Here is a 20,888-nt window from a genome sequence, read left to right as displayed (position 1 = left end):
TCATGATGGAAAGAAACGTCACCTCGAAAATACCTAGAATGGGTCAAGATAAAAGTTTTCAGACTAAAAGAACTACGAGTCAAAGTTAGTTCTGTGGGGTTTGATTGGGAAATGAATGGTACTATTCTGCCGTGCTAAGTAAGAGCGTCGTATAAGCCATCAGGCGTTGCCAAATCTCCTTAGTCAAATCATCAATTTTCAGGAAAATTTGTAAATATTTCTTCTCCGATTTTTCACGGGATTTTGTTTGTAATTTGATTTAAAAAGTCTTACAATTTCAAGGAAAAACATTCATAACTTTCTTCAAGAATAAATATTTTCTAAAAGGATATTTGGCAACGTTCGAATGGTCTTCCGGCGTTTTCACTTTACACGGCGTTATTTTCATTTTCCGAGTTTCAATCTTATACGTTGCATTTTGCATAAGGGACGCTGTCCCTCCTTTCACTCCGGTATGTCGAAAGGACAAATTAATTTTTTTCAAATTTTTTTCTATAATTTTTTTTTAAAAAAACTCGAGTACATCAAAATTTCAGCAGATGTTGAGACCTCAATTTTTTATGTCCGTTTTTGTTTAGAGGGAGGAGGATTAAAGGATGAAGGAGGCAATCTTTTCTGTATTCAGCCATCCGCACAGATGGAGCGAGAGAGTAAAAACATAAGCCCCCAACCTTCATATGATACAAAAAATTGCAGCGCTCAGAATTTTTGCAGTTCTGAACAGAATAGCAGAAGCACCTGCAGACCGGGTTGAGTAAAATGTTACTATAGAATGGAATCTTCCTTCATTCAAACTTGATCACAGATGCAACTAACTAAGAAAAGTCAAACAAACCAAAAAAATATAGATTTCTGATACAGGTTTTTCATTCTACTATGGAACGGCTTCCGTAACCCTAAAAAAAAAAAATTCCAAAAAAAAAAAAGTATACATATTTTTTTTTCGTGAAAAATAAAAATAAAAAAAATAAAAAAAATAAAAAAAATAAAAAAATAAAAAAAAATAAAGAAAAATAAAAAAATAAAAAAAATAAAAAAATATAAAAAAGATATAGATAAATAAAAAAAATAAAAAAAATAAAAAAATAAAAAAAAAAAAAAATAAAAAAAAAATATCTTAGGACTAGGTCGAATAACAGCTGGTGTTGCAGGGGGACTCCAGCGGCCGATGCCCGTTGATTCGGACTGATGAGTGTTGAAGACCGATGCGCGGCAAGCCGGGCATATTCAAATATTTCCCGCGCAATTCCAACTGAACCTGCTCCTTCCTCCTTAAACACCCCTTCAATTAAAGGCGGAGTTCCGATCTGCGGTCCTCCCTTATTTCAAATAGCCCAAGAGTTTCATATAAATATACAGAGTGGTGGACTGGACAAGTCAAGGGTTTGTCGCACCCGTTCCTTTCCTCGAGCAATAACGGGATCCCACTGAATCCCGCTAAGCGGTAACTCGAACTCAAATTCGAATTTATAAAAGGGATAAACAACTTTTCCTTGCCCTTCCCCCCTCCCTACTCCCGCTCTCGCGCAATTAAATACGGATGTTCCCTGAATAGGTAAGCTGCATCCGCACTTTTCTGAAGTAAAGTACCTGTATAGCGAGAGTATGGACAGATGTGAAACTCCGAAAATCCATCAGGCCTTCACCGATGCTTCTGCGAATAAAGTTAGGGCCCAGAAATGCAGCCAACCTATGAATTTCAATTATACAGAGCACTTTACTAATACAATTGTTACGAACCATCGTTTGCGCGAGAGCGGGAGTAGGGAGGGGGGAAGGGCAAGGAAAAGTTGTTCATCCCTTTTATAAATTTGAATTTGAGTTCGAGTTACCGCTTAGCGGGATTCAGTGGGATCCCGTTATTGCTCGAGGAAAGGAACGGGTGCGACAAACCCTTGACTTGTCCAGTCCACCACTCTGTATATTTATATGAAACTCTTGGGCTATTTGAAATAAGGGAGGACCGCAGATCGGAACTCCGCCTTTAATTGAAGGGGTGTTTAAGGAGGTAGGAGCAGGTTCAGTTGGAATTGCGCGGGAAATATTTGAATATGCCCGGCTTGCCGCGCATCGGTCTTCAACACTCATCAGTCCGAATCAACGGGCATCGGCCGCTGGAGTCCCCCTGCAACACCAGCTGTTATTCGACCTAGTCCTAAGATATTTTTTTTTTATTTTTTTTTTTTTATTTTTTTATTTTTTTTATTTTTTTTATTTATCTATATCTTTTTTATATTTTTTTATTTTTTTTATTTTTTATTTTTCTTTATTTTTTTTATTTTTTTATTTTTTTTATTTTTTTTATTTTTTTTATTTTTTTTATTTTTTTTATTTTTTTTATTTTTTTTATTTTTTTTATTTTTTTTATTTTTTTTTATTTTTTTTATTTTTTTTATTTTTTTTATTTTTTTTTATTTTTTTTATTTTTTTTATTTTTTTTATTTTTATTTTTCACGAAAAAAAAATATGTATACTTTTTTTTTTTTGGAATTTTTTTTTTTAGGGTTACGGAAGCCGTTCCATATTCTTCTTTTTTTCCTCAAATATAAATTAAGAAAATGTATCTCTTCACTGTCTCTGATGCTTCATCATCATCCATATCGTAAGTTAATATCAAGTAAGAAAAGAAACACTTTAAAATGTGTCCCGCACTTTTAGTAACAGGATGGTAGAATACTTATCGCTTGATTCACACTAATCTGCGGCCCTGTGGGGAAGATCCTGGTGAAAATTTTTGGCCTTGTTTAGACTCATCGTCAAAATAGTGTGGACAATGCACTATATTCATCCTGATTCTATCAGGATATTCATATCTCGCCTTCCTCGAATTATCACGCATTTTGGTTTCTTCTGTTCAAAATGAAGGTAAATTTCAATGAAATATTATTACACATATGAATATAATGCTTGAGGACCCCACACCTATTTCCTGCAAAATTTATTCCAATGTAATTTTTTCCAAATAAGCACATTATTTTTTTTTTCTTGAAGAAATTTTGAATGAATAAAGAAAATGATGACTAACTCAAATAATCACTAAGAAAATGTTCGTTGTAAGTCGTGAACAAAGTGAAAGTAATACTTTCATCTACAATCATTACAAGATGTTCCTCTATCCTCAAACATTACATAGTAATATTTATTCAGAAATAACTACGCCCTAGGAAAAGGTTCAAGAAGTTGTGAGATTCTTGCACGTAAAGTTTCTGTGATTCATGGAAAAGGGACAAGTTTATAATATTTCCTACTATTTTTCCCCCGAAAAGAAGAGCTCCTGGTTGATTTTCTCAAAATGAGCAACCAAAAATATTTTACTTACACAAAATAAATTATCTGCCAATGAGCTTTTCATTGTCAGCACCCACCTATCGAGACTTCTGTGAAATTTGAACACGTTACAAAGAATGAACTCTATTGAACTGAAAAAAATACTTGCATGAGTTTAGGTGCTCCTTCAATTTCATCGATTATACTTATGCAATACAACCCATGTCTAACTAGAGCTCTTCGAGACTGAGTTTTCGCACATAGGTATCCATTTCAACCTCGACCGATCATTTCACTGACGACCTGACTCAATATTTCGGTTGTTTTATAGACCTTAAAGTTTTCAATTTAAGGAGGCTTAAAGAAAAGATGGGACGTTTAGCAGAGCAGTGCTTCCGCGGGCACTGATATGCTAGATCAGTGTTAGGTCTGTTGCAAAGGGCAAGTTCCACTGATGGGACTGGCCTCAGTGCCGCTGACGTAAGTGGAGTGGGTATTTCTAGGAAGACTGTGGGAAGGAAAGATTGAATGAGAGCTATGATGACAGACAAGTAAACTTCACTCTTTGACTACCAGGGAGAGCTGCAGTGAGGTACCAGTCACGAGTTACTTACACAAATCAGTCCCGAGCGGACTCCCATGGAAGTACTAACAACGGTGATCGTCCAAGCGACGGAGCCACTGCTCCTCCTGCGCGTGGGCGTGCGAGAGTAGCGGGCGTACTTATACGCCAATTAGGGCCCCCACTTGATTAACTTAGCAAGCAAGTATGATGATTTTATCTTTGCATTTGAATCAGACACCTAATTTGTTATTATTTTTTAATTTTTAATCAGTTACAATGTAAAAGAAGTGTTGTAAGTCATGTTTCCTATATAAAAAAATAATAATAAAAAAAAAAATTAAAAAAAAGATGGGAAAAATTAAAATGAAGAATTGTAACCAAAGATATAAAAAAAATTAAAAATGAAGTGATACAAAAATTTAAAATCAACAGGTAAAAAAATTTAATATAAAGAGGTTAAAAATAGTTTAAGAAAATTGAAAGTAAACTTGAAAAAGTTGAAACTAAAATTTTTAAAAACAATCTTAATTTAAATTGAAAAAATTAAAATCCAACATTTAAAACTAAAAAAATTAGAAATAAAAAAACTCTTAAGATGAAAAATTCATAATAAATAAATATTGCTAATATTTTAACCGAACTCATTTGTTAATCATGAATGAAGAAGATAAAAAAAGCTATGCAAGGGTTTGAATATCCAAGAGATTTTTTGTCCCCTTTAAGAAAATTCTCCGCCCGCCATCCTAGAAAATATGCCTTCCTGTAAGATAAAATTTTTGCTCCCCACATTCCGAGAAAATGCCCCCCCGCCCCACGAAAATGAATTGGCGGGGGGGGGGAGGGGAGGGGAGGAGTAGGAGGAGCTGTCGCGTATTACGCAACCTTTCTTCCAAATTCGCCCCGAGACAGTTTTTCGTCTGTCCTTTTCTCCCTCATTTCTTCTGTCTCTCCTTAGTTTCTGATGACGAGCATTTTAAGGCCCTAAGCCAATGCTTGTATACAATCAGACACACCATCTCATTTCTTTAATATCTTTTTTATCGGTGTAACGGATGGCTGATGCAATGCAGCCTAAAAGTTGCTCTCTCTGGCCCTGCGTGCCCCGATAACTCGGCGATATACTTCACTTCGCGTTAACCACCACAGCTATGACTATTATGTCAATTCTTAAGCTCTCGCAAGTCACTTCAGTATATTTTACCAAGTGCAAAATTTCCATCTATTGTAATCTGGTGACGTGAATAAAGTGTTCATCTTGTTTATCCAACAACTTCCAAGTGTTATTCTTCCAAAACCGTTTAATCGAAGATATAAAACTCAACTTCTGCTCTCCCACGAACTTTGCTATTTCTAGAGCGCGTTTGAGGATTTACCCATTTAGATGTTTTCAGTCCGTCTAAAACTCAACCGACCCGCTTACCGCGACATGGTCAAACGTAACAAATCCTCCTAACGTGACAGGAGCCATCTCTATTTTTTGGGAATGTGTAGCTCAATCAGGGCTGGTGTCCGTGACGAACCCTCTGTACCAAGTCCAGACCTCAGTCCCTCTTACCTCAGAGGTGGATATCCATCATCCATCTCTAAAGTAAGTGGTGCTACAGTTAGGTAAGTCTTCCTCCTGACGTCAGTGGCTCTTACGTTCAGCAGAACCGATCACTTACGTAAGTCCTTCTCATAACCTCAGTGCGGCTTACCTCAGTGCTGACCTCTTACCTAAGTGTTGGGTTAAGTCCTCAACACTTATACCTCAAAGCCAATTTTACTGACGTCGGAGCAAATTTCACTAACGTCGGAGCAAATTTCACTACCGTCGGAGCAAATTTCACTAACGTCAGAGAAAATTTCACTGACGTCAGAGCAAATTTCACTGACGTCAGAGAAAATTTCACTGACGTCAGAGCAAATTTCACTGACGTCAGAGCAAATTTCACTGACAACAGAGCGAATTTCACTGACGTCAGCGCAATCTGCCACTGACCTGACACTTGCCATTTTTACCAGGGGAGACAAAGAGAGATCCTGCAATTGTATCTGGGCAATAGTGGAAGCTTTTTCTTTCGGCACTTCAACATTCAACCGTTGACGTACCATCCTAGTAGCAGAGTTATATAAAAAATTTGTTTTTAAAAGTATAAACCGTAAATAACCACAAGCTAAAGAATATTCATTGTTTATGTAATGGATGTAAAGTTTTTTAGTTAAAAGTTTACATTATTAATAAGCTTTTTATGTAACCCTTAGTATAAAAGTTATATAACCAAATTCAAACAGTGTATAAAATGAATTTTCATTAATTCTTCCTGGCTGGTAGCGCACTCTAGTTATGAAGTGAGCAAGTTTTCATATGCGTTGCTACCAGGTGGTGGATCATCGTAGAGTTGTGTCTTACCTTAAGTCCGCGGCGTCCTAGTCGGGATTAGAACCCACGCCTCGGGATGGAGTTGCAATCCGAAGTCCAGTACTATACCACCAGACCAGCCAGGCTTTATATGGATGGGCCCCTAAATTCAATCTCTTAACTATCGCAGGCCTCTGAGTCCGTAATACGTTTGTTTATTGACGGATTCTTATGATATTTTACCAGACTTTATTATTTATTATTTATTTATTTATTGTTTTTTATTTCATGATGTAATTTTTTCATTTTCATTTTTTTTCACTCTCTCTCATTTTTTTTAGCTCTCTCTTTTTTTTAACTATCATGTTTTTTAACTATCATTTTTTCTAACTCTCTCTATTTTTTTTAACTCTCATTTTTTTAACTCTCTCTCTCTCTCTCTCTCTATTTTTTTTAACTTTATAATTGCGTCTTTTTCCAGTTTTAATTATTTGGGCCTTTTTCTAGTTTGAATTTATGTCGATGTATTTATGTTATTTATTTATTATTATTATCATTTCCTTTTTTCTTTTAAATTTTTATAATATTAATATAAACATTTTTAAAAAAATTAAAATTTTTAAAATAATATTTAATAATATTTTTAAAATATTAACAAAAATAATTATGATATACTTTAAAAATATTATAAAATATTATTTTAAAAATTTTAATTTTTTATATTTTTAATATATTTTTAAAATGTTTTAAAAATATTCATTGATTGTATTTCAAAAGTACTTTTGAAAATATTTTAAAAATACATGAAAAACATTTTAAAAATATATTAAATTTCAATATTTTTAAAATATTTTTAAAATATTGCTGTCTAACTGGGCAGGGTTATGAGCCAGACACGCTACCAACTGAGGTAACAGGACTCCTCGGATTGTGTGCCGAAATATCCCCTTTTAACTCGTCTCGGAGCCACTAATACCTCTAATAATACCTATCCCACGCAGTCTGAGAGTCGAGGGTGTTCATTGAAATGAGATCATCATCATCATTCATGAAAATGAGATAGGTTTACGTTAAAGTCATTCAGGTCATTTATATAACAGTTATATTAAGCAAATTAAGCAAAAGGATACTATGCGTATAAAGAAAATTTATAAAAACCCTTCCTCAATTATATAAATTTTATATAAACGTTATCTTCTGAAAATATGAATAATTATTTTCATGGGCATTTTATATACAACTTATATACACGATATATTAACTTTAGTTAAAATGGTGCTTATATAACCGGTATCAATTCCTTATACGTTTGTTAGGAAGGGGAAAGTGAATCATGCTACTAGTTATAACTATAGGTGGATGCTCAACAACGTGTCGAGAATTTCGTTTTGCAAAAACGTCCGTTCCACGCACAAGCTAGGCCCACAAACTAGATGTCACCGGTTACATTCAAAGAACCTCGGCCCAGCGTTCTTTCAGAGGCAACAGTCACCGAATGGCCAGTTTGTGGGCCACGTTTGTGCGTGAGACGGACGTTATTGCAAAACTACATTCTCAACACGTTGTTAAGCGCTCGCGGGGTAGGTAGGTCAAGAGTTGAATGTTGGAGTCCCGAAAGTAAAAGCCTCCACCATTGCCAAGAAACCATTGTAGGGTCTCTTTTTGTCTCAGACTCGAAGACTGATAGATATCCTCCTCTACTACCCTGACAGTGGAAATTTCGTTTCGCAAACAAACACTTATTTGGTTCATGACGTACTCGAAGCTCATAATCCACCTAGTAGGTAAGATGATTTTGCTCCCATATATTGGGATCTATAGAATTAGACGTATTTATGCGAAATGGAACTATGCGCAAGTGGGGAGATGGGGTGTTGCAGTTGTTTTCAACGTCCAAAAGTTGAATTTTGTCTGAGCTCGCCCACTCGGGAGAGCTCTTTGCAATCGATTTCTTTTAGCATTGGTAGTGTCCGTGGCGACAAATGGATGGTTCTCGTTGCCGTCGGAGGAACGGCCAAAATCCAATTGTTTTCAACGTCCAAAAGTTGAATTTTGTCTTTTTTCGCGGGTTACAGTTTTCCTTCGTCGAACATTTCCGTGAGGATTAATTGTTCCTCATTTGCTACACTAGAGAGCAGCACTTTCCGGTGGCTGAGCATACCATAGCATGTTGCTATGGTTTTATAGCAAATAACCTAATTGTATGTTATCATCCTCTTAGCAGTCCAAGATGGTAGTTACTCTGCTGTTTTCCCAATTTCTGCATCTAACATTTTGCATCTGCATGTAACCTCTGATAATTGGGTAAGGATTCAAAAAATACATACATAATTTCAGAAAAAATCAATAATAGATGTTAATAGTTTCACAATGGCGACTCTCTAACACAGTAGTGTTGGAACCAGCAGCTTGTTTTTACTTTCTCGCTCCCCTAGGGTAGAGAGGAAGTATTGTCATCCTCCAAGAAAAAAAAGAGAAAAAAGTTGAAATTTCATCATTTCTAGACGTTTTAAGGCCCCAGGAGTCAAAATAACCATACTTGAAAAAATGTGTGTCCGTCCGTCAGCTGTCCCCCAAATCTGTGTACAGCGATATCTCAGAATCTATCTGTTCGATTTCATTCAAAATTGGCACAGAACACCATTTCTATGGTCTCCTTATGCACGTCAAACGATTTTTAGGTACGCTAAAATTTGGGGGGGGCTAGGGTCAAATTGGGTTAAAGGTCCATTTTCAGCAAAATCACACGGAAAGCTCATTTTGAGGGACTGTAAATTTTGAAAAATGCCTTTAATTCTTTAACAGCGGGCATCAAGCACATCACCTGAGTCATTAATTTAAGTTCCTACAAGATCTTTGGACTAAACTCAAAATTCAAGGGATTACGAGGCCCAAATGTAGGGCACTTTGCTCCGCGACATCACAAACAGCTCATTTTCAAGGACTGTAAATTTTAGAAAAAATGCCTCTAATTCTTCGAAAGTTAGCATAAGAGCACCACCTGGTTCATTAATTTAAGTTCCTATGAGGTCTTTGGACTAAACTAAAAATTGAAGGGTTACGCGTCATATAGCGAGGAGAGCACTTCGGTCACACGGAGAGCTCATGGACGGTAGATTTTGAAAAAATGCCTTTAATTCTTTGAAAGTTGGCTCAAAAGCACCACCTGAGTCATTAATTTAAGTTCCTATAGGAGCTTTGGCCTAATCTCATAATCGCAGAGGGGCCGATAGGAAACGCTCAATTCTCCGATAGATGATTTGGAACGTTTCAGGATATTAGCAGCAAACGCTTTGAGTCAGGTGGAACCTAGGAATTCAAATGCATTATATAATGCATCATATACTATCTTCAACATTACTCCGTAGGTATACACCAAGCTAAATTAGACAACTAATTAGGTACTTACATTACATACTTTGCGAATCATCGAAGCTAACGCAAGAACTGACACTTAGATCTTTATTAGAAACTAATATGTTTGTTGTTAATGAATTTAGAATCCCAGCAGATTCCATATTTTGCGGTTCCTTTTTACGAGGTACTGAACACGAATATAATATAATAAAACTGCACAAACATGGTTGATTTAATGATATGCGCGTTATAAATTGGTGATAACCCGTTTAGGTTTGTTGACGTTTGTTCTTTTTGTTGTGTAAAGACACAGTGATACGAACAGCAAGGAGGTGGCGCTATCTATTGTTTTCGTTTCGAATTACGGGGATACGCGCTAAGGAAGTGGCGCTCTTGGCGGGCGGGTGGTGAACCATTACCAGCAAGTAGATTCGGCCGCCTTTAAAATTTGGGCGATGCTAAGCGAAAACCGTTGAGTTTTAAGACTATTTAAACATCGAATAGTCATTCTACCCATTAAAGTAGATTTTTGATGGCTTTTGCCCGTGCTTAAGGAAAAATTATAATATATAATCGTATCTGAAGTATGATGCCAATGAATCTAATGGATCCTAATGAATCGTAGAAAAGCTAAGATTTTTACGGATCGCCGTCTTTTATAAGAGGCATCATTAATCAATTACATATGTAATTGAAGACGCCTCATAAGATCGACAAGTCGAGTCCGAATGTATGAATTCATCACATATCTCGAAGACATTTACAATAAAGTGCAGTGGTTTGAATAAAAATTTCATAATTATTATCCTGCGATCAAAATTCCAATCAAACTTTATGATTTTGTGAAATTGGCAGTATTTTCCTAAATATTTCAGTAAAAGTGTCTATGCCGACGCGGAGCGCCGGCAAAAGCGAGAAAGTCTTGTGCGATCTTCGCACCATGATGGGGGGGGAAGCCCCCCCCACATGCCGGCGCTTGCGCCGCGCATAAATTGGTCGGAGGCCAATTTTTTTTTAAGTGGAAATCTATTCAACGTCAATTCTTGGAAACTTCCGTGATTTTTCTTTCCTGTGTGAAAAAAAATCTTTGAGAGATTCAAGGAATGATATTGGTTTGTTCTCCTTCACAAAAATAAAATGGGAGCAGAGATTTTTAAACACCGCAAACGATATACGTGGTCTGGTAGTCTTACTGTCAATATGAAGCTAATCGCACTATTAGTATTAAAGAGTCCGAAGTCGTGCAATTTAGTTTATAATTATTTCTCCAGAGTTTTTCTCTTTTAGGTGTTCTAAATAATTTGACATACAACGTACATTCTCAATTGTTTCATATGAAGCTGGTAGCAGTATTTTGTCTCGTTATGGCTGCGACCTCCTGCGAGGTAATGAAAGCATACCCTCAAAGAGACTTAGCTTGGTGGGAATGGGGTGTCATTTATCAGATTTACCCCAGGTCGTTCAAGGACTCAAACGGGGATGGCGTTGGCGATCTGAAGGGTAAGTAACTTTTAAAAATGTCATCCTTCAAAATGTCTTAAAATAATTTATTTCAATATAGATATTTTTCCATGTAAGTTGTAAAAAAAGATATAAACATTTCTATACAGCTTAGCCAGCCTTTGGTATATTAAAATGTAAAAAGAAGGATACTTTGTATTTGAAGGCCTCTTTATCATTTAAGGTGATTCGATGGACGCCATATTTTGTGTCAGAACGGCATGCGATATATCGTATCAATCGGTTCCATTTTTTCAAGTACTCGTCATTTTTCTCCAATTTTGAGATCGCAATTCTGTTGTCAGAAGACTAAAGCACTCACTTACCAATTTTAACAAAGAAATTCAACGTAATAAAGGCGTGGTTTATTTCGAGAGAAAATATAGCATTCAAGTGCTGTTTCGATATCAGTATCGAATGCTATGTTTTCTCTCTGAAAAAACCACGCCTTTATTACGTTGAATTTCTTTGTTAAAATTGGTAGAAGTGAGTGAGAATTGGTGGTGGTGATTGGTTGGTGGTTGGTGGTTGGTTTGTTAAAGTGAGTGCTTTAGTCTCCTGACAACAGAATTGCGATCTCAAAATTGGAGAAAAATGACGAGTAGCTGAAAAAAAATGGAACCAATTGATGCGATATATCGCATGCCGTTCTGACACAAAATATGGCGTCCATCGAATCACCTTAAAAAGTGTTCAGCAGAAGATAATAATCAACCATGGATGATATTTCCCCATTTGAAGCCATGGTCAAGAATCGATTATTAAGGTGTTCCTTGCGAACACCCTGTTTATCGATCCTATTTCATGGGTTTTAAATGGCATGTCCATCGATAAATCGCAAAGCACTCCACGCCACTGAATTTATCATTAATTGAAAAGAAGTCGTCTGGTCGTTGAAAACGATTGACACAACTCTACGTTATTCTCCCAAAGAACATTGTACCGGAAGTTATATTAATTTGAACAATTTCCTGGTTCGTCCCATGACTCGTACTTCAGTAAAAAAAATTGAATTTTATTTCTTGGGAAAATGGTTGATTAATCAACCATGTGGTTTCTCTAGTTGGTACTTTTCTTAATTATTAGAAAGTACATATAATCTAAACCTTACAAAAAGAAATCAATGAGTGATCAGTTTCATTTTTGAACAGACATCGAGGCAAAAGTCAGAATTGAAATGTGAGTTCGTGAATTCCTCATAATTTAGGGGCAATTCCCTAGTAGCAGATAAAAAATTTTTGTTTTTCTAAAAAAAGTTAAAGTAAAAGAAGCGATCTGTCCATACTCTCGCTATACAGGTACTCTTGATGGGGTGGCTCAAATTTGACGGACTAGTTTGGGATGTATCGTTTATATCGATTCATTTTGATCGTCCATTTTGACCAGTGGACGCAGGGCTAATGCTATATATCGATCAAGGTCGATTGTTGAATCGTTATCGAGTGAGTTCGATGGATAACTCCCTATCTTTCCAAGACTATATATCGATCATGATCGATTTTTGAATCGTTATCGCGTGAGTTAGATCGATGACTCCCTATCTTTCCAATGCTATATATCGATCAATCTCGATTGTTGAATCGTTATCGAGTGAGTTCGATGGATAACTCCCTATCTTTCCAAGACTATATATCGATCATGATCGATTTTTGAATCGTTATCGCGTGAGTTAGATCGATGACTCCCTATCTTTCCAATGCTATATATCGATCAATCTCGATTGTTGAATCGTTATCGAGTGAGTTCGATGGATAACTCCCTATCTTTCCAAGACTATATATCGATCATGATCGATTTTTGAATCGTTATCGCGTGAGTTAGATCGATGACTCCCTAACTTTCCAATGCTATATATCGATCAATCTCGATTGTTGAATCGTTATCGAGTGAGTTTGATTGATAACTCCCTATCTTCACAATGCTATACAGGGTGATCCAAAAGTCCCTTCCACCCCCTCTAACTTTTTACCTAATTGAGGTAAAGATTTGAAACTTGGGGGATATTCCTAGGTCAAAGGGAGCTACTTTTTGGCCCCCCTAAAATTTTCAGGGGGGCCCCCTTTGGGGGGCAACGGCCCCCAACTTTTAATTTTCAAATGGGAAGACCCCCTTTGTGATAGCTCGTTCGAAAGAGCATAAAAAAAGAAAACTTTTCGCGCAAACCCGAAGTCAATATCTCAAACCGTTTCAAAATGGCGGCCGGTTAAAGTTCAAAATGGCCGAAAATTCACACCGGTTATTTGTCGATGGATTTGCGCGAGAATCGGTATGTAGGGGTATTTTGACACGAGAAAAACGAATTTGACGTTAGATTTTCAAAAAAACCGAAATTTCCAAAATGGCCGCCGGTTAAAGTTCAAAATGACCAAAAATTGATTTTTTTAGAAATCTAAGTTCAAATTTGTTTATCTTATGCCAAAATACTCTCAAATTCCATGTTTTAGGCAAATCCATCAGGAAAAAACCGAGGTGAAAATTTTCGGCCATTTTAAACTGTAACCGGCGGCCATTTTGGAAATTTCGGTTTTTTTGAAAATCTATCGTCAAATTCGTTTTTCTCGTGTCAAAATACCCCTACATACCGATTTTCGCGCAAATCCATCGACAAATAACCGGTGTGAATTTTCGGCCATTTTGAACTTTAACCGGCCGCCATTTTGAAACGGTTTGAGATATTGACTTCAGGTTTGCGCGAAAAGTTTTCTTTTTTTATGCTCTTTCGAACGAGCTAGCACAAAGGGGATCTTCCCATTTGAAAATTAAAAGTTGGGGGCCGTTGCCCCCCAAAGGGGGCCCCCCTGAAAATTTTAGGGGGGCCAAAAAGTAGCTCCCTTTGACCTAGGAATATCCCCCAAGTTTCAAATCTTTACCTCAATTAGGTAAAAAGTTAGAGGGGGTGGAAGGGACTTTTGGATCACCCTGTATATTGATCAAGTTCATTCGATAATGATTTACCAATCGACCCGCTTTCCAAGAAATGCAACTCCGGGAGAGACGAAAGTTAGTTTCGTGAGTCAAAATGTCGTAACGAAAGAGGAACTGTGCTAAAGAAGAAAGCCGCATGCACATTCGGATGTTGCCTAACTTCTTTTGATAAAATATTTATGTTGAAGGAAGCCAGGAGTAAGTTTCCCTAAAAATTTCAGGTGCTTTTGACTGAATTGTGATTAAAGCTCTCTACAAAATTAAGGCAAAAATATTCACAAGATTTCCTGAAAATTCGTATTTTATTAAAGACTAGCTGGCTCCCCGTGCTCCGCACGGGCAACACTCACTTTTGCAGCTAAATTCAGTTCTATTTCGTAAAATTTGTATGAATATCAATGAAAATGGTTTAGTAAAAATCATCCGATAGAATTTTGATGCTGCTTTATTTTATACAACACATAAGTATTTTGCTACTGTAATAAGTATACTTACTTCTTACTTCAAAACGTTCTTGTAAACTACCTATGTTTCGAGTTTTTCCATTTGGAGCAAAGATATGCAAATTTCTATCTCTTGGAACTCTGGGGCATGCAGCATAAAGTTGACCGTGAGAAAAACAGGGTTTTTTTTTTCAAATTTAAACCGACTTCAGTAAAGTTTGCCCCTGTGCTTTGTTAATGGTCATGGCAAACGCAAGTTTTAAGGGGAACTGGAGACGTTTGAATTAGAATGGCAAGTCAGTCGGTATAATTGGTATTCTAAGTATGAGGACAAATTCACCATTATTTGATTCTGTTATAATGGTTGCTTTAATAATATTTTCTCCAAGTTTTGAAATCCTTAATCTTGTTCCATCACAAAGTTTTGGAGGAGCGATGTTTCTCATTAATATGACTGTAGCCCCTTTTTTTCAAATTTAATTTATGAGAAGGCACTCCCGGCATGTCTACTGAATTCAAAAATTCAAAGGGATATGCCGTGCTTTCTTCAGTGTTTATGACGGTATTTATTGATGAGTATGTTGAGCCAAAAGAACACTCCAACTTTGACATCTAACATTGACAGCATCATTTTTTATTTTTACATTTAGAGCATCACTTTTTTTGAAGATTTTATACCGTGAATTTTCATTTTCTTACGATTTTTGCGTAAAACTGAGGATAAATTTGTTTTTTTCCTTTTAGGCATTTTATGCCCCAAAAAATGCAGGAAAATTGACACATATATTTGCAACAGTTTAATGAAACAGCGTTGAACCAAATAAATTAATAGAAATAAAAAAAAATCCAAGAGGAATGAAAAGACCATTTCAGTATACGAAAGAAAGGTTATAAAAATATAAAAACGGCAACATTGAAAACAGCTGACAAAAAGATTAAGTGTAGAAATTTTTTTTTTTTTTTAATGTTTTCAAACAGACATTTCGTCTTAGGGAAAGCAATGCTTTCACATCCCCCCTTCTCGGTCGTCACAAAATAATTAGAAACGTTTACTCCCCCACCCCCAAGCTGCCCTACCAAAATAATTAAGAACGAACATATCAGATACTTAGGAAATGCTGAAAAGCGAGAACTACCCTCAGCGTATCCAACGAAAAAGCAAGCGTGGAACTAAAGGGGGGGGGGGGGAAGCGAGAACTACCCTCAGTGTATCCAACGAAAAAGCAAGCGTGGAACTACGGGGGGGGGGGGGGGGGCGCAGTTCAGTCGAAAAAACTTTTAAAAGTAGAAATTTATCGTAATGGCAATAACATCAGCTGACGCGCAAGGCGCAACCGCGCAACCATGGAAACAGGAAAGACGCTATGAAATTGTATAAATAACATATATACCACTGCTGGTCGTACGCCTATACGTATTTTAGCTTTCTTTAAAAATTATCGAAGAAAATTCAAAAAAGCGTATCTCCGACCCTTGGACTACAAAATTTCGTTTTTTTACCGCTTACCGGTAAACAAACCGCGGACCGCAAACCACACCCACCATATGTAAAACAGACGCGTAACAGAGTCACGCGTGCAAAAATCGCACCAGGGTCTGACGAAGCGGTCAGAAGTTAAATCGGTACGCGTTTTGAATTTTCGGATTTATATAGGAATAAGTAGGATATAAATGTATAGGATAGGATATAGGATAGGAAGGAAGGATAGGATTATTTCGTCACCTTCCGGCCGAAGTATCACAAGCGCTATGCGACGTTTCAAAATTTCCGCCGCAATTATATTTTTTTACAGAGAAAGTGCCGGTTGACTCTGTTTGAAAATTGCACTGAATTTTATCGGTGGCAAAAAAAAAAAATTCAGTGACATTTTTGGACAGCTTCGTTGAAAAATTTCTCCTTAAAAATAAAATGGCGGCAGAAATTTTGAAACGTCGCATGACGCTTGTGATACTTTTGCCGGGAGGTGACGATTTGACAAAGTCCTAAGGCTCGGTCAATCTCAACCTTTTCCAAAATAATGCCGGAGACCTCAGAACTTCCTTAACTTGAAATCCTCTTGCAATATTGCCAAAAGTGTAGGAATTTCATTGCACATAAGACACTCTAATATGCACGAGATGCGATACTTCCTTGAGATCTCCAGGTGGTTTCACTTCAAGAGGTATTCAAGTCGGGTCGAAATTCAAGCCCAAGTTTAGGGGACGTCATCCACGGAGTCTTCAATCTATATATTTAATATCCTAAGGCCTTTTTTGGCCTCCAACAGTTTGTGCTAATTCGATCTCGGAAACTACTGGACCGATTTTCCTCGGATTTGTTTTAAATGAAAGCTCTTACGCTGTAGACGTGCCAACATCCCTTGGTTTTTCGATTTGCGCGACCGACGTTGCAAAATTTACCTCGATTTGATAACGACATATTTGCATTTTTGACGCTGGACAGTTTGTGCTAATTCGATCTCGGAAACTACTGGACCGATTTTCCTCGGATTTGTTTTAAATTAAAGCTCTTAGGCTGTAGACGTGCCAACATCCCTTGGTTTTTCGATTTGCGCGACCGACGTTGCAAAATTTACCTCGATTTGATAACGACATATTTGCATTTTTGACGCTGGACAGTTTGTGCTAATTCGATCTCAGAAACTACTCGACCGATTTTCCTCGGATTTGTTTTAAATGAAAGCTCATAGGGTCTAGATGTGCCAAGACACCTTCGTTTTTCGATTTGCGCGACCGAAGTTGCAAAATTTACCTCGATTTGATAACGACATATTTGCGTTTTTGACGCTGGACGAGTCTATATGGTCGGGGAACCTCCCACCCTCTGATTTTCCGATTTCCCTCTCAAGTAAACCATCCCTACCTGCTCACAACACGTGTCACCCTTCTACCCTAGCATGGGTCCTACGGCAGTTTCACTCATGTCGGGGGTCGGCTCATGTCTTCTTCCAAGAGAATTACTCGATCTATATATTACATATCTAAGCCTTTTTTGACGCTGCAACAGTTTGTGCTAATTCGATCTCGGAAACTACTGGACCGATTTTCCTCGGATTTGTTTTAAATGAAAGCTCTTACGCTGTAGACGTGCCAACATCCCTTGGTTTTTCGATTTGCGCGACCGACGTTGCAAAATTTACCTCGATTTGATAACGACATATTTGCATTTTTGACGCTGGACAGTTTGTGCTAATTCGATCTCGGAAACTACTGGACCGATTTTCCTCGGATTTGTTTTAAATTAAAGCTCTTAGGCTGTAGACGTGCCAACATCCCTTGGTTTTTCGATTTGCGCGACCGACGTTGCAAAATTTACCTCGATTTGATAACGACATATTTGCATTTTTGACGCTGGACAGTTTGTGCTAATTCGATCTCGGAAACTACTGGACCGATTTTCCTCGGATTTGTTTTAAATGAAAGCTCATAGGGTCTAGATGTGCCAAGACCCCTTCGTTTTTCGATTTGCGCGACCGAAGTTGCAAAATTTACCTCGATTTGATAACGACATATTTGCGTTTTTGACGCTGGACGAGTCATATGGTTGGGGGACCTCCCACCCTCTGATTTTCCGTTTCCCTCTCCACGTAAACCCATCCCTACCTGCTCACAACACGTGTCACCCTTCTACCCTAGCATGGGTCCTACGGCAGTTTCACTCATGTCGGGGGTCGGCTCATGTCTTCTTCCAAGAGAATTGGTGATTTATCTTCACCCTTTCGCACCGTTACATTTTCAAAAAGTGTTCTGATTTTCTTTTCCAGGAGTGTTATTTATTTTTCAAGGTTGTTTCTTTTTCTAAAAGTGGGTAATTTTTAGTTTCCTATTCTTTGTTTTTGAATTTATCATTTTGCCTCCAGGAAGTCCTCTAAGCACTGGTAGTAGCAAAATTTGGCTCGCGAAGCGAGCCAACAGTTACTCGCGGAGCGAGTAACTGGGGGTCCAGGGGGCTTGCCCCCGGCTAGCGGCGCAAGCGAGCGTAGCGAGCTGAAGCAGCTAGTATTTTTTAAAAATTATATCCCTTTCAATAGTATTCCCAGATTTGGTGTGTGGACAAACACTATTAGACCACCACTTGGACTCACCCTTTATCAGACTCGACCATCAAAATATAACTTGGTGGTACGCAAAACTGCGAATCAAATTTTCTTTTAATAAATGCCATAAAATAAACGGTCCTGAACACTGACATTCAGGAATATCTTTTTTAGAACTGAGTTAACAGCGAGCTATTCATTAAAAATAATAATTATCATCAACATAAACAAAAAACACTCAACTATAAAAATATGAAAAGAGACAAGTAACCAAAAGGTCAGGAAGATGATTCTTCTTATTCCATCTGTGATTTTAGGAAACAGAATATCATGATTTATAGAATTAAAAAGTGTACTATCTAAGTGTGTATCTAAGTGTACTAGTGTTATTGTAGTGTACTATCCTCCTTGGCAATGATCATGAAACAAGCTCAACGTAATGTCACCAAGTAATTTAATCTGATGGTCATGACTTGCTTTTGACGTATTATCATATTCTATTTTTTTATGCAGGTATCGCAGAGAAAGTTAATTACCTTTCGAATTTGGGTATCAAAGCAGTGTGGCTTTCTCCTATTTTTCGTTCACCGATGGTTGATTTCGGCTACGATATATCTGACTTCAGATTCATTGAACCTATGTTCGGAACGATGGAAGATTTCGAAGTACTGAAGGAGTTATTCCAGAAAAATGGTATTTATTTTAAGTCTAACATCCGGTCATTCACCTCTTCAGTAAAGGCTTGGAGAAATATCGCACACTTGAAGAAAATTGAAAAAGTAAATGCTGCTGGCACATCACAACCTGAAACCCTTGATCAGTAAAAAAGGGAGGGGGGGGGGGGCATAGAAAAACTAGAACATTTTTCGAGTCATTCAGGAAAGAAAAATGCACAACAAACTGGGACTTCGGCGTTTTAAATATATTTATTTGGTACAAGACACACTCATTTTTAAGCGAAACACTTGATTTGAATCATGATTTTCGAGACATGCAGATTTCAATGCATTCGAAGATAATTAGTTCTGGTCACGACATGTATGCCTGGGAAACACTGCTTCCTCCAGACAAATTTCTGAGTGAATTACTTTCTCTATATGATTTATTCAGTGACAATAATGGCGACGGTAACAGAAAAATAGAAATAAGGTCAAGTTGTCAGGTAGAAGTTTGACACAATTAACCACTAGACGATTTTTGAAGACCACGTAGAGCACAAATTTCGGAATATGTAGCTATGCATACGCAAAGAATGCTTTTGGCCTACCTTGTAGATTGAAGGCGGAATAGTAATGTGAAATTGCCCCCCTGTATGGACCATGTGAAATTTCCACTGGAAATAGCACTGGGTCGTGTATAGCCGTTCTGTAGCCAGCTACTTTTCTCCAAGAATTACAAGTGAAGCTAAGAGGGTATGAAGAATCCTTTGATTGAAAATCAGGAAAATGATACAAACACAAGCTTCGGTTAAACTCAACTAAATAATTTTGTAAATGAATCCTACCAGTGGCTTAAGAATAGTTAATAGTTCTTGTTTGAAAAAAATCAGTTAAGTAACCGCAGTTTTATTTTCATTTTTCTAGGACTGAAAATAACTCTTGACTTCCGTCGCAAGAGAGGATCCTTACACAAATTATTACGTTTTGGTTGATGGGACCGGATCACCCCAAACAACTGGGTAAGTAATTATCAATGTTCTTAAGGCACTCACAATATGATATAAGATAAATGCTATTTAATTCGAACTAGTTTGATATTTTTTCAGAAAAAAATAATTTTGCAAATTCAAAAAGATAAAAACAATAGTTTGCTAAAATAAAGGGGGCAGGGGAATCATAAATTACACGAGGTACTTTCACCACGATTTTTTACGTCGTCCATCCTGTCTCAAACATGAAGATGGACTTTATCAAAAAAATTCTTAAAACTGCGTATGTTCACTCTCGTCCATTGCCGCCTGGGAAATAATCAGGAAATAATTAATTTCGTGTTTTGTTTCTCAAAAATTTCCTCTCCTTCATGTTGAAAATTTACAAACTACAAGCGTCTTCTGCCTTACGTTAGGTTTGTTACGTAAGTTACATTAACTGACGTTGGATCAGGTAACATCTTCCCCTTCGTCGAGTACCATTATGCAGTTTGAGGCTTCCTTCCTCCCAGTGGCGTGGCGCGCGCCACGGTAAAAATGGCAACAATGGCAACAAGATGAACACTTTATTCACGTCACCGGATTACAATAGATGGAAATTTTGCACTTGGTAAAATATACTGAAGTGACTTGCGAGAGCTTAAGAATTGACATAATAGTCATAGCTGTGGTGGTTAACGCGAAGTGAAGTATATCGCCGAGTTATCGGGGCACGCAGGGCCAGAGAGAGCAACTTTTAGGCTGCATTGCATCAGCCATCCGTTACACCGATAAAAAAGATATTAAAGAAATGAGATGGTGTGTC

At 37.3% G+C, this 20,888-nt stretch overlaps 1 protein-coding gene across 1 annotated transcript; it reads left to right on the top strand.

The window, feature by feature from the left end:
- Positions 1-4,611: 4,611 nt before the first annotated feature.
- On the top strand, positions 4,612-20,621 carry LOC140224332 (maltase 1-like). The gene is made up of 4 exons (XM_072298878.1): positions 4,612-5,420; positions 10,871-11,030; positions 18,949-19,128; positions 20,019-20,621. The coding sequence occupies exons 1-4, from the start codon at positions 5,316-5,318 to the stop codon at positions 20,084-20,086; spliced, it is 513 nt and encodes a 170-aa protein (XP_072154979.1). The 5' UTR covers positions 4,612-5,315; the 3' UTR covers positions 20,087-20,621.
- Positions 20,622-20,888: the final 267 nt, after the last annotated feature.

This window comes from Bemisia tabaci, chromosome 3 (genome assembly GCF_918797505.1).
Source record: "Bemisia tabaci chromosome 3, PGI_BMITA_v3".
NCBI lineage: Eukaryota > Metazoa > Arthropoda > Insecta > Hemiptera > Aleyrodidae > Bemisia > Bemisia tabaci.
Note: the sequence above shows the minus strand (reverse complement) of the source record. Positions and strands in the feature narration are given on the sequence as shown.

Bases quoted from the DNA above. Each gene is read 5' to 3' on its own strand.
- LOC140224332 (XM_072298878.1), top strand. From the start codon at position 5,316: ATGTGTAGCTCAATCAGGGCTGGTGTCCGTGACGAACCCTCTGTACCA. The intron at 5,421-10,870 runs GTAAGTGGTGCT...TTTCATATGAAG, and splicing joins ATCCATCATCCATCTCTAAA to CTGGTAGCAGTATTTTGTCT. The intron at 19,129-20,018 runs GTATTTATTTTA...TCATTTTTCTAG, and splicing joins GGAGTTATTCCAGAAAAATG to GACTGAAAATAACTCTTGAC.